The 14,768-nt window shown below is 40.7% G+C and overlaps 2 protein-coding genes across 3 annotated transcripts in view; both read left to right on the top strand.

Moving 5' to 3' along the window:
* itga9 (integrin, alpha 9) overlaps positions 1-2,261 on the top strand; it is a 69,430-nt gene extending 67,169 nt beyond the window's left edge. The window contains exon 28 of the mRNA XM_084735452.1: positions 741-2,261. Within this exon, the coding sequence (XP_084591578.1) occupies positions 741-839 (99 nt within the window). The 3' untranslated portion in view covers positions 840-2,261. The remainder of the gene's footprint in view (positions 1-740) is intronic.
* Positions 2,262-5,743: 3,482 nt separating this feature from the next.
* LOC146315137 (uncharacterized) lies at positions 5,744-12,919 on the top strand. 2 transcript variants are annotated; one of them, XM_084735453.1, is made up of 6 exons: positions 5,744-5,900; positions 7,721-10,990; positions 11,069-11,248; positions 11,335-11,507; positions 11,591-11,708; positions 12,524-12,919. In XM_084735453.1, the coding sequence occupies exons 1-6, from the start codon at positions 5,751-5,753 to the stop codon at positions 12,734-12,736; spliced, it is 4,104 nt and encodes a 1,367-aa protein (XP_084591579.1). In that variant the 5' UTR covers positions 5,744-5,750; the 3' UTR covers positions 12,737-12,919. The 2 variants fall into 2 exon arrangements, with proteins under 2 accessions (XP_084591579.1, XP_084591580.1); XM_084735454.1 differs by having other exon boundaries at positions 11,591-11,739; positions 12,524-12,656.
* The last annotated feature ends 1,849 nt before the right edge of the window (positions 12,920-14,768 follow it).

Raw genomic sequence — 14,768 nt, forward strand, 5'->3', positions numbered from 1 at the left:
CGGCTTTGTTTAGACACACACCAAGAATCCGCTCATATCTCCTTCATATTACTCTTGGTAAATGCATGTTATAGGTCAGTTAAATGTAAATTAGAATACAATATTAGATTCCTACAGAAACAACACATTTCTGCAGGGGAAACGCTTGATTTGCTTCCACGCATGCTGGCGGTTTTGCCCATTACCTTCAAATTGTGTATGTTTTGCATTACTGCCAGCCATTTTTCGCAGCATACCATGCAATAATGTTTTAAATTGATTTCCCATCAGCCAGACAGCCATTGTTTTTCATTTGTTTCACTGCAGAAGGAATCTCAACCTGCAGATATGCAACTTAAAGATATGTAATCCAGCACACGGACCTCCTCAAGGGTCGAATTATTATTAAAATTATGTTATTATTGTAATAATGCAGCAAACAAGATCCAAAGTGTAAAAATTACATGTTATGGTTTTAGAAAAAGTTATGTACAACACTGTTTCTTTGCTAATGAGTTACTACACCCAGATAAGAAATAACACAAACCACCATAAAGCCACATTGTGTTAACCAGCTAACCTGCTGCTGGTTGTACCTTCATGTTTGTATCTACTTCTCGAGAGAGGAAAATCTACCCTAAAAAGATCTGGAAAATGTTCAGCTGTAATGTAATTTGTGTGTAATTTGTAGTCAGATCTGACCACAGATGCACCTCACTGTACAAACCACTCAAATTCTTGTTCCTCTCGTTCTTCGACAGATGGGATTCTTCCGTCGGCGCTACAGAGAGATCATCGAGGCTGAGAAGAACAGGAAGGACAGTGATGAAAGCTGGGACTGGATGGAAAAGAACCACTGAAACTTGCGGTGTGGTGGTGGTGGGGGGGTCCCAGAGGAGCCAATGAGATTAGGGATTGGGTCGGGAAGGATCCAATAGCACGGGGGTCTCGCAGCCCAGCCGCCCCAGTGGCACCAGGCCCTTCAAGTCTTCCATATGTGGAAGAGAAGAATATTCTCCATATTTTTTGGAGACTTGATATTTTTTGTGGGTGGGGGTCCAGGAAACAGGCTTCTGAGGTGACAGTGTGGCTTGCCAGAGGACACTTGCTGTGGAATTCAGCTAATCTCAAAGGAGGTAACTCCCAGCCAGCGGAGCAGAGCGGAGCTGTTGATGGAGACCCACATCCGTACGGGGATGTGGAGACGGCATGAATACTGGTGGACAACAAAACCCTCAGGGCTGTGTTACATAGCAAATTTATTTTTATACATACACTTTAAGCCATATTGTGTAAAACTGGGCTTGGAGAAGAGTTGGGGGTTTGAAGGCCATTATAAACATACTGTATCTACAGTATGTTTTCCTTAAAGCACTGATGTTTGATAAGAATGAATGCCTTGGCTCCATAGCTTTACTTTTTATGCCAAAGATATGTCCTGTATAGTATATGATTGGAGCCGTTTGTATATGCAGTTCTTCCTGGGAGTGAAAGATTGTATCTTTTCTTTACTATTTCCGCCTCATGAATATCTGTTTTACACATCTGACTGTCCCTCCCTCCCTCGCACAGATAATCAACCAGAGTTAATTCTGTGTTTGAGACCCACACATGATGATGATTAAAACGCTGTGTCCTCATGTCATCCGCTGGTGCTGTCTCAGAGGCGCTGGAGGCCCAATAAGAGCGCTCTCTGAGGTCATCAGGACCATAAAAGCCTCCATTCACATTTCAAGCTTTGCGACTTTCCATAACCATTCCAATTGTTACGGCTTTTAACTGAGTTGTTTGTACATGATGAAAGTGGATGTAACACAAGTGTGTTCGTCAGATTTAAAAGCTCCAAACAAATTGAGGGCAGCACCTGAAAGTTATTGCAGGAAACAAGGAAATGCACAGTTCCTCATAGGTCTTTCTTTCAACAAACAGCTAATTTAGCAAACATATACATAACTTCACCTCTCCACTCCACCTGCAGTCACTATAAAGCACAGACATGGCCCTTTGTAAAAGTTTCTGTGTGGTAGGTTACCTGTGTTGTCGCTGAGCTACGTCAGCGGCTCAGAGAGGCTGAGAGGCTCCCTGTCAGTATGTAGCCGTAGCCACCGTGGTGAAGTTACTTTCAAGTTGAATATTCAAGACGATGCTGCTGGACCTGCCTGTCGAATATCCAACTTAAAATTAACTTCTCTGCAGTGCCGACTGTTGATCATAGGATCATCAATCAAGGGAAAGAATGCAGACTGGTGGAGCTTCTATGCTGTCAAACATGCCAAAACCGAAAAATAACAGTGTAAAGTCCTGTAAAAGAGGAGTCTTGTAGCATCAGGGGCTTGGGGAAGTGTCCCGCTCAACTGATTAGATGGCAGCGAGTGAAGAAAGCTCCCACCACCTACATCACCTGCTGCCAGATCAGCCAGTAGAAAAATCCAATTGCCAATCCAGTGCTTCAGATTAACAAACGCCTTGAATGTGCAGAGGAGCAAATTATCTGAAGCTGCTTTTGCAAGGAACCGTTGCTCAGGTATGCAGCTTTTCAGATGGACCCCCAAACGTTTCCAGGTTCAAATTCAGACAATTATCTCAGTTTATTCAGTTGAAAATGATTCACTGCATCATGTCATGAGACCTGATCGTGATTTATTTCCAAAACCTTTCCTGGCTTCACCTAAGCGGGCCATATTTAATTTTACTATTATGTTATTAGGCATTGGGTTTTAGCGTGAAACATGAGCTACATTACTCTCCGTGGCCAGATGAAAGTCTGTGATGGGAGTCCACCTACAGTCATTTACAGGGGCCCGTGGCATGAGTAATGCCCTAAAAATAGGTGGGAATGTGCTGCACTCAATCACTGCACATAAACGAGCTCTTTGGGGCTCCTGGGAAAAGCTTATTTTAAGTCAACATGGAGGAATGTCAGCGCCGTGAAAATCCGCCACTATTAAACTTCACAGCTCCTCACTACTCAAGTTTTTACCCCCTTTTTTTAAAGCTGGTCTTGATTTTGAATGAAACTTTGCAGAACACAGTGAATTAAATTTCATATTAAATGTCCCCAAAAAAGTAAGAATATTAAGTATTTTATACATTTTAAGAGCGTATGTCAAAATAACAAGAAAAAGTTATGTTTTGATGACAGTTTTGAAGAATTTAGTAAGTCATATTTAATTATTTTAAGAGATTTATGGTGTTTTAGGATGAAACCCTGCAGCCTCAAATGATGGATTTTGGGTAACTGCAAAGAGCAAAAACTCTATTTTAATTCACACTTTTCTCGAAGATTTCAGTGCTAAGACACTTTATGGCTCACTATGATTGCTTGGCTCTCTATTTGTGCTGTATGAACCTTTTTATTGATCTGATACACTTTATTTTACCATTTAATTCCACTGGCATGACGGCATATACTGTACACATTCACGTCTTCCCTCTGCATCTGTTGCAGCGATGCTCTGCCTGTATGCAGAGAAACCGACACTTGACATTTTTTGGTAAATTTTAACTGTGATGGTTATTATTTTGTTTGTATGTTTGTTGTCACCGTTAATCACATCGTTATTTGGGGGTTTTGTTCTGAGTATACTACTGTCACTGAATATCATTTCCATTATAGTGTGCTGTATGTTTGATGTTTAAAGTCATGTTCGAGCTGTATATTTATCTGTTGATAAATTGAGTGAAATTTCATGGCTCTGGATGCTGTTTTTGTCAACATGAGTCCAGCGTTGTCGTCTGTTGGTTCACTTCTGTTTTTGTTGGTGTGTGGTGCTCTCTGCTGGCGGCTTTGCTCCAAATGTAAAACAAAAACTTAAGAAATGGGAGGAAAAAAACGGCATACCACCTATATTTAAAAGTCTTGGAAAACTCTTTAGGATGTATTTGCAGTTAGTTAGTTAGTTATAGTTTTCTTGAAGCAAAAACAGTGTTTTATTTGTAAGGGTCTGTCTTTTCTTTGCTTGTTTATTTATGTGCATTTTAGAGCTGAACATATATTTATTTATATAGTATATTTGCAAGGATGCAGCCCAAAGTTCTCAAAACAAGATCAGACTACAAATAATAAAAAGAATAATGGGTAAAAAATTATATATAAGCAATAGAAAACAGACAAGCAACCAGAAACAGATCATAATACAATAAACCAGCAATGATACCTTGAGTTGCCCCAAATTAAAAGCCAAGTTAAAAGGATAGGTCTTTAATTTCTTTTCAAAAGTTGCAAGGGAGTTGGCTGTTCTAAAATATGAAGCAAAAACACCAAACATTCTCTAGTTCCAGCTTCTCAAATATAATTTCACTGTTATGTCACTATAATTTGAATATTGGTGGGTTTTGTTGTCTTAGTTGGATAAAATTAGTTTGGCTCTTGGAATTTGTGGCAGGCATTTTTCACTATTTAAGGTGGATTCAGCAAAAGTGACAAAATGTGTCAGCATGACTATAACAACTATTCATTCATGCCAATCATGTTTATGTGAAATGTAAACTTTCTTATCACTCATGTAAAGTTTTAAAGGGAATTTGCTCAAACATTCATATGATCAGGCTTCTCAAACTACGGGACTGGTACCACTAGTGGAAATTTTTAAAAATGAAATAAATTAATTTGAAATAATCCAATCTGTGAAAACAGTGTGAGCACTGATGTAAGGTTTATCACTTAACAAGAATCAACTCAGTGCATTAACATTCAAGCTTGAATAACTGAAGCATCAAGGTACTGCAAACATAAATGTACTAGAAACAAGAACAAAGTAAATTACATTTTCACTCAAATGAACAACTGCTGCCAGCGGAGAGCCCAGGTTTCTGCTGCAGGTGGTGCAAACGGCTCACACCTGAAATAAAAAATTCAATATGTTTCCTATAACTTTTAAACTAATTAAAAGGTTCAGATGTGTTTTTCAAAGTAACATTTTAATTAATTATGCTACAATTTCTGAGTCAATATACCCTAAAAACATTATAATATAAACTAGCCACCAATCTAATTAAAAAATCACATTGCAAAATTACATTTTGAGTCTCATGAATTGAATTAGATTTGTTTAGAAAAATGCTGAACCTGTTTGACTAAACTACTAATCAGCAAGTCAAAATAATAAGTGTTGGATTAATTGATAAAGAGAGTAATAAGTATATTCTTCTTGCAGGAGCAGGGCAACATCAGGTTTGCATACAACAACATGTCATAAAGAAAAGCTAATTACTCTTTCAGTCCTGGTGTGGTTATGTGTGTTTGGTCAGCTGACTTCAGTTGCTATGAAACACTGACATCAAGCACAAGCTCCTCTGCAGAGATCAATGAATTATTAATACAACCACCACACTGAACACAGCAGGAGCACCACAACAGATGGGACTGCTCTCTTTACTCTGACCGGACAGAATCACTCTGACAGTATGTCCTCTCTGCTGGATCACGGGTTGATCAGGACTGCGGCGGTGGAGCAGGTAGTTGCACCTATCGCGAGTCATTTATGCTACTTGGTGCTGCTGTGTGACAGTGCAGAGGAACCTGAACAATTCAGCCAGCTGGAGGAAGCAGCTCAGGCTGTGGCTAAAGCTACTGACAACATGGCAGCAGTGGCCTCCAGGTATGTGCAGTCAGTGTGGAGCTCACTGAGGTGAAGAACAGAAATTTAATCTATTTAAAGTCACATTCCAATATGTGGTGTCTTAATTAAGAGACTGACAGGTATAATAGATCATCAGATAAAATCTTTATTTCCAGGCACATATGTGAGACAGAGGATGAGGTTTTGCACATGGAGATGTCGTCCCTGTTGGAGTCTGTCACTGTGTCTGGACAACATGTGCTGCTGGCAGCTCAGAAACTCAGCATCCAGCCCTGTTTGTCTGAGCACAGAGAGGAACTCATCACTGCTACGCAAAACGTCTTCCTGGGAGTGGTCAAAGTAAAGTATGATTTTTCTTCTCTGCAAGTATTTCACAAAATATACATTCAATACAGGGTGCCAGACTAAAAAAACACATATTTTTCCTCTAGCCTGTAGCGATATTTATACATTTAGATTGTTTTGGTGCACTTGGAGTTTTGGAGATATCTGCCTTCTCTCTCTGGACCAGAGGGCTGTCGGCTTGTGGTGGTCAAAGCACCAAAAAATACATTTGAAAAGCTCAGGCACTGATGTTGAATTTTTCAATTTCTGTTTTTGTCCAAGAAGACATCTCTACAGTTGATGTCTCCAAATTTAAGCAACTTTGATAAATGGCACCACAGATCAGAGGAAAAGTATGTATTTTTGATTTTAGCGTGAATTATCCTTTTAAAAATAAACAGATAGGGAAAAAGGACTGGCTGCTGCAGACAGCGACGGAATAAAATCACTGACAGGCTCCAACAGATTCATCTTCCACATCTGCTTTTTTAGTCTCCCAGAGGTTTCCTTAAATGGGAATCCTACTTAACACATCAAGGGACTAAACTGCTGGCTGTTTCAAATTTTACACTTAAAATATTTCAGATATTCCTCCAAGATCCTTGGGCTAAACTGTGAACTTTCCAGTGTTAGCTACTGACTGATATCTTATCTGTAATGTCATGTCAGCGCAGCCAACGGACTGTCTGCTAAAAGGGATTATGTCAGCTATTGCTTATAAATTGGGGGAAAAAAGGACACAAAAGTCTACTTTGTTACTGACACTGTCATAATGTTTATAGCTCTGCAGTGGTATGATCACATGGTGTGTGACAGACTCTTTTTTTTCTCCCCGTTGGTTATGGGTAATGCTCTTTAGATCTGCCAAAACAATTTCAGCACACCAGAGTATCATATTTGAATACAGCAATTTGTGCAATTTCACTTTCAACATTGACTGCAAACAATAGCTCTCACAGTCAGAATGAGAAGGCACAAAAGCTTTGCTTCCCATCATTGTTCAAGATTTGAGAAGAGATTGCAAAATGGGCTTATGTCTTTACCCACAGTTCCCGTTGTCATAATATTATGCGCTCGTACTGCAAAACAAGTCACTTCATATTTCCGTTACCTGCGCACCACAATGGAGGTCTTGAACTTTGTCACTTTATCAGTGTGATTTACGACCATAGAAACCTAGCTTTAATTTTTACTGGAGGTTTTACATTTAGTCATTAGGGTGACCAGTCATCCCTGTTTTCCGGGAACGGTCCCTGTTTATGGTGGTCCGTCCCTGGCTGGAGCTGTCCCTGGAAATGTCCCTGATTTTCATTTCATAAATCTGGTGAGCAACCATACTAGCAGCTCTTTATGGGACTGTTGCACAGCGGTCCTTTGAGCTAAATGTTAACCTTAGCACACTCACAAGGTTGATGCTTAGCAGGTCTAATGTTTATCAAGTTCTCCATCTTAGTTCAACTTGTTAGCATGATAACAAGATCTTTACAATCCATGGCCATGAATTTCACTAAAAAATGCCAACCAGAGGGGCTCAAAAACACTTTCAGGGGAGGTTCAGTGAATGAAAATGAAAAAAATGTTTCTCTGAGAGTAGGAAACTAAGAAACGTCTTAGGATGGACTGTTTTTATGTATTTGGTGTAGTCTAAAGTTAGGTAAAATAGCAATATTAGGCTATCTTGGCTGAATCATCAAGTATCTATGGGATCATATAACATAATCGTGATCTCATAGACATCCAGGAATTGAGTGAAGCTAAACTAAGAAGTAAACTAAGAGCTGATGCCTGTTTCCAAGTTCAGTAACAAATAACCTTATGTGTGTCTCTGCTCTTAGGTTCTGTTGGTGGACGACGATGCCACTGTCAGGAGAGTAATCGCTGCTGCTGATCGAGTTTTGGAGTGCCTCTCTGAGCTCGGTGCCTCCTCAGACATCAAGTCCCTGCTCAGGTCTTTCCAGGTGTTTTCTCAGGCTCTGCTTCACCTCAACAGTCTGACAGTTGAGAGAGCAAACTCGTTACAGGATCCAAGACAAACAAAACAGCTTCTCGATTCCTTGGAGACCCTGAGGAAGTGCATCTCCATGCTGCACACGGCCATGTGCACAACCATCAAACACCCTACAAGTGAGCAGGCACAGGCAGCCAAGAGATACATTCTGGACAAGGTGCAGAGCACAGTGAGTGACATTGTCATAACCCTGAAAAGTGAACGTCACAGTGGATCCATGGGGCCGTGTGGGTATTACACAGGAAGGAGGAACAGTCTGTTAGAACTTCTTACAAGTTCCTCCACCTCCTCAATCGGCAGTGGCTTTGACAGTCTGGTAAGAGATCTTGTGTTTCACTGTATGGTCGTGGCAAATACATCTCGTAGAGAATTTCAGCAGAGAGTTGTGGGTCATTGTCGTCACATCCTGCAGTTCTGGTCAGACATTAAGAGGATTTTAAAGGATCCTGAGCAGAACCCTGAAGAGATCTGCACTTTGTTGGTCCAGCAAATGCAGATGCTTGAAAAAGCTTTGATGACGACCGTTCTTTATCAAGTCTTGGACACTTTTCTTACAGCATCTTCTACAGCTGAGGAACTGTTAAGTGTGACGAGACAGATCCTGGTTGCACACTCTTCTACAAAGATGGAGCTGAACTTTATTCAGCCACTAGTTGAAGATTGCATATCTTCAACCGATAGAATAATCCAAGTGGCAAATTTTATCTCGGCTGTGGCTGTTGATGCGAAGAGTTTGGAGAACGTGGAGAACTCTCGAGCATGCCTTACAAGACTCCGGGCTCGGATCGCACCTCTTTCACTCGAGCTAGCAGATGATTCGATGCAAACCGTTCAAAAGCTTCATGAGGTGTGTCAGAAATGGGAGGAGGAGACTAGTCAGCTTCAGGATGCTCTCAGCGATGTGATGGATGTGAGGGAGTTCACCACTATTGGTATTAATGAGATGGTCAGCGATTGGCATGGATGTGACGAAGCGTACAGAGAGCAAAGCTACAAACTGTTTAACGAACATGCAACAAACCTTATTTGTCACATGAAGCTGGTGATTCAGTCTGTGAGGAGGCACCTGGACAGAAGTGACAACCCCATCTACAGGAATGGCCTTCTTGTGCTGCTCAAACAGGTTCAATCATGTCAAACCAAAGTCGGGGAGTCAATCAGGGACATGCTTTTAGGCTCCAATCTAAACGTGGAGGTTTATTCTATTTTTTCAGATAATGTTTCAATGGCTATTCAACATTTTAAAGTGCTCAGACAGGGACTGGACGGTCAGCAGCATCCACATCTCCTGAGCCCGCTGCGAGAGGGGGCACGTCAGCCTAAAATCTCATGTCTATCAGTCAAAGACACCTGTGAACTGAATCTGGATCACATGAGAAGAGGCTCTGAATCTCCTGTTTTGGAGGTCATGGAGAGGGATTCTCAAGCCGAACATGAGGAGGAGCTCTCAGATGAGGAAACCATAGAAGCAGAACTGGCTCATAAATATGACAGAGATGATTTAAAGATCCCAGCTGTCTCCGATGAGCCCAAACTGATCCACAAGCCTCTTGAATTTGACCTTTTGCCCCTCTTGTATGAAGTTGTGACTGTGACTAAAGGAAAAGATGTGACAACGCTGAACCAGGCCTGCACTGGTGTTTTCGAGCTGTCGAACTGTTACGCTCAGGCTGCAAAGGAAGCCTTTGCCGTCGTTGATGCGGTCGATCGCCAGACGTTGGAGAGTTTCAGAGCAGAGCTGCTGTCGCTGACTCCACTGCTTGTCCAGACAGCTCAAGAGACGGCGATGAGCTCAGCAATGAGCACAGAAAGCATCTACAAACACAGCACACAGTTTTCTGACCTCATTAACAACACCCGGAAGGTTTTACTGCCAGTAGCTGGAAGCTGGTTTCATGCTGTTTACACTGAGCTGCAAGGAACAATGGCAGCCACTGCTACGCAGCAGCTCAATGAGGTGATGACTTTATGTGCTGACCTGGTCCAGCTTTTGACAGCGTCTGATTTGACCTCGCAAAGTGACGGTCAAGAAACATTCAGCGTTTTACACAACAAGCTGAACAAAGCACAGAACAACACGAGGTATCTGGTAGAGTTTTCTGCCTCACTGGAAGGACAGGTAGATCAACTGGAGGGACTCTGCATCCTCTGGAGCCTGTCGATTCAGATTTTACTTCATTCTCTTGACAAGATTTTGGGAATGTCGACTGCGATGAACCAGCTGGGCCCTCAGAAACAGCTTTCAGCCTTGTCAGAGAACTCGCTTCGAATCCAAGAGGCAGCGAGGTTAACCAGCCTGAATTGTAGAAGTGCTTACAAGTCAAAACAGTTAACAGGATACCAGGATGAACTGAAAACACTGACTGAAGCTTATCTTAAAGCTGCAGAAGAGCTCGACATAATCCCAACTGTGATGCAACTTGCAAAATCAGAATTCCTTCAGAGGCATCTTTTGATTAAAATTAGAGTGCTCTCTGGTCATTTAAGTAAAGCAAATAAAGATTATGACACTGCACTTCAAAATATCGTCAGCATTGCTTATTTTGCTGCTGAACACTTCAGGGACAACAACACAGAAGACGTGGAGCAGAAATTCGAAAACGCAGCGCAAACACTTTTTGAAAATGTAAAACTGGCGACCAAAAGAGTCGAGGATTCCTTAAACTACATCCGTGACCCCCGCGCCCGCTCTAATCTGAGATCCATCAACGACCACCTGTCGTTTCAGATCTCAGATGTAATCAGCAGGGCGAGGCTCATGGTGGAGACTCACTACATCTGTGACACACTCAGTCTGGATGTGCAGATACAGTGCTGGTCAGCCAAAGCTCACTACGTGGTGGAGGAGATCAGGAAGCAGGATGGGATTCACCAAGAAGTTAAAGAGCACATCAGGGTCGGTCTACAGGGGAGAACACCTGAGGATATCAAAGAACCGTTGGCTACAATCCCACCTAAAGTCAAAGAAGTGGAATTTCCCTCTGATGCAACAATGACATCCTGGCAGAAAGGCAACACAGAAAGCGTGTACGCTGCAGAACTGAATATGAACATGGCAGCTGAAGCCAAATATGTAGCTGTAAATATGGAAAAAGATGTAGGTATCTTATGATTAACAAGTAGGGGTGTCATGATTTCAATTCTAAATCTGAAATCTTAATTTTTCTCTGTATAGGATGGTGTCGGGTCTGGTGTAAACAAAGAAGCCTCTTCGCTGACCTACACCTCCCTTTTTCTAAAGCAAGAAAGCAACAACTGGGATCCCAAAGACAACAGAATAGTCCAGGTGACCAGGAAGATGGCTGACACAATATGCTACATGACCCAGTACCTGAAGAAGAAAGGCCCGATACCGGTAACGACCACCAGAGGGCACTATACCGCCTTGATCTTGATATTTGCAGGCACCCTTATTCACAATCATTCCTTTTGTTTTTACAGAATAAAGAAGCCTTTGTCACTGCAGCCAAAGATGTGATCTCAGACTGTCAGTCAGTGACTCAGTTTATCAGAGTTATCACCAACCACTGCCTGGATAAACAGTGCACGGTTGAACTTTCACTCATAGTTGAGCAGATTCTCACCATCAGCAACCAGCTCAACATCATCTCCAGGTCAGAAAACAGGCTGAAAACCAAGCTAGAAAAAGAAATAAAAGAAAAGATAATGAGACAGTTTTCTTTACTTTACCTTTTAGTGTCAATGCTGTAACACCTGGGTGCAAATCATCTGATGAGATCCTGGTGAAGAACGCACAGAATCTACTCCAGACGGTCCTGCATGGGGTCCACGCTGCAGAGACAGCCTGCATGACAGTAAATCCATCATCGAAAACCTGACAAAACTGTAATAATATGAAATCCTCTCCATGTACTATACATAAAAAGATGAAGGCAAAACTATATGTTAGGTCGTATAAATTTTCTCCTTCAGAACAGGTGAAAAAAGGTTTTGCCAGGTTAATCTTTCTCTTCTTTTCATTAATTTCATTAGCGAAACAGGTTCAGACAAGTGTTGTCAGGATCATTTTCTAAATTACAGTAGTGTTTTTCATCTTTGAAAACAGAATGAAAATAAAATTGGCTAATTTTTTTTAAATGTACCGCTTCATTTAGAGTGGAACCTAAAAAAATGTCTCTTAATATACATTTCTTGCAAAATGAAGGACATGGCAGATGTGTTTAGAGAGAAACTAAAACTTACCTGGGAGAAACCATTAATACATTTAGCTTAGCCCAACTTAGAATATGAGGTAGTGTTGCACTTAAGCCTTTTGTGGCCAAACACTTATCAAAACCTTTTTTCCAACAGAAACAAAAAAAAGAAAGTACTTTGGTCAAATTTCTCCTTTCCTGTTTCCTGTTGTACCGTCTTATGTTGTGTGGTAGGTTCATCAGTTTTGAGAGGAAAACCACATTTTACAGATAGTTAAAAGAGGCTGATGGAGGACTAGTAAAAACAGCATATTCACAGCTTAAGTTAGCTAATGTTAGCAAAGGCTGGCTAAGTAGCAAGTGAATCTACTCCAGTCATTAGTGTACTAGTTAGCCAACATTTTGCTAACATTAGATAATTTAAGATGTGACCTTATATGTCAATTACAAACAATATAATTTCTCTTTTATTCCAGGGTTTGAAGCAGCCTGAGCCGAACTCAGACGGCGCGGAGGCTACAGCCTTGTGTTTCCAGTGGCGGAAGAAGCTGGAAATCCATCGAGCCCAGCAGACCTCCAACCCAGAGACCGACGACCTGGGTTTGAGGAAGACCTCATCCATCACTGTTGCACCCAGCCTTGCCCCACCGGTCAATGTGACCACCACGACCCCTTCAAAACACAAATAATATTTATGTCTCAAGAAATAAGAAGCCTAACAACAAGATCAAAGTTTTGTTTTCTGTTTCTTAGAATAATAAACTTAAAGGAGTTTTCAGTCTTGCTCAAGGACCTAAAATATTTTGTACTGAAGCTGAGATTTGATATAATCAGCGGTGGAAGAAATATTCAGATCCTTTAGTTTGATTAAATGTAATAAGGGGGTATTGGCCTTTTATAAAATCAAGGCAGCCTTTGCCTTGCCGCTACCACTACTCCTGGACTGTTATAAACCAGGGAAGCGTGTGCACAGGGTTGATCACTGGAGCATGAATAAAGGTGACACAGCTGTGCTTCATTAGCTTCTTGACAACTAAGGTGCTCTCACCTTGATTGGCCAAATTGTACCTGGGTCCTGGTGCCCCCCTACAACAAAAGTCCCAATACAACAATGCAGAAACACTTTTTTTCTGTAAAACATTCATCTGAACAGGAAGTAGTAACTATTGCTGTCAAATGAATGTAGTGACATTTGCCTCTGAAATGATAACGGAGTAGAAGAATACTTGAGTAAATGTACTTAGTTACTTTCCCCCACTGGATATAACTCTGGACTAAATCAATGCACGCTAAAATGAGACATTACAACCTGATGTGTGATTCTGAAATAAAATACCTTGTTTTTTTTCTCTTTATTTCAGATATTCATGATAAAATCACTGAAATGTGACGGGCATATGTGTCGTTAAAATGTCATACAGTATTATTACAACCATAACCACCAAACTGACAGGAAAAAAATAAAGCAGTATTCATTAAAACACTCAAAAACAGACTGTACACGTGATACAAAATAGGCATTTACAATGTGACTTATGAAAACAATTTAAAAAAAAAGGTACATATCTTAGTCAAACACCTTAACAGACACAAAACTGTCAAATAATGCAAACCGCCTTATCTTAAGCCAACAACATTCACTCTATCAACACACATGTTCATCTGCAGTCAACTCCAACAAAATTCAACATGAAAACTAGTCATAAAGGTCATATTTATATCATATATATCTTCATCTCTCTTTGTATAGAACACTTTCTTTCTTTCTTGATTTCTTATTCTCGTGAAAACAAGTGAAAGACAGTTTACTATTTACAAGCTTGTCAGCTGTAAATGTTTTGAGGAAAGACGATGACAAATCAAACCAACTAACCAATATTTAACTACTCCACACACTGGCATGAATAACTTGTTAGCAAGTAAAAAAAAAAAAAACCTACAACAGTAACGTTAAATCCTCAACCATTTAGGCCACTTAAAGTGAAAAAAGTTCAGCAATGTACAAAACAAACTGAAGGGCTGAAATATAAAAAAAAATACACATTTCCTCTCAACTAAACAGGAAACTGTCTCATATTGCACAAATGCTTCTGCAAGCTAGCTTAATTGTAGAGAATTTAATTTTAACACAAATGCGGTAAAGGGGACGACAACCGATCATTGCTTTAAGCATTTTCAGGCAAAGAAGTGATGAACAAACTTCTGTATCTCAACACCAACATGAGATTCGTTCAGCTCATCTGGCGATGTGGCCTCACATATGACGGGGGTGTTCTTGCTTTTGTAACCTGTGACATTTTTAACTGCCTCCCACATATATTTGGTGTTTCCGGTGTCGAGGTCTCTCCAGTCTGTGCTGATAACCTCCGCTTTGCCTGCCAGCTTTCAGCACAGGTACCCTGTGTTTCTGGGAAACGTGCTCTAAAAAGGACCTGCAGGGATTCTGTTTTGATTATCTGACCTCAACCTCATATCAGGCTGTTTGGTTAAAAAAAAAAAGTAAATGTTCAAGAAAATATCTGTGAAAAAAATTGCTTCTCAAAAAAGTGAGCAGAAACATAAAAATCTGATAATATAAAAGTTTCTTGAAATAAATATGTAAATACAAAAATTCTCAAGGGAATTCTCACAACTGTCGTTTGATCGATCACTACACATTATCTCTCTGCATGTGGAGTGAATGAATGATCTATTCTACAGAGTGTAACGTCTGGAATGAGC

The sequence above is a fragment of the Lutjanus erythropterus genome, chromosome 14, assembly GCF_056507025.1.
Source record: "Lutjanus erythropterus isolate fLutEry1 chromosome 14, fLutEry1.hap2, whole genome shotgun sequence".
In the NCBI taxonomy this organism is placed as follows: domain Eukaryota; kingdom Metazoa; phylum Chordata; class Actinopteri; order Lutjaniformes; family Lutjanidae; genus Lutjanus; species Lutjanus erythropterus.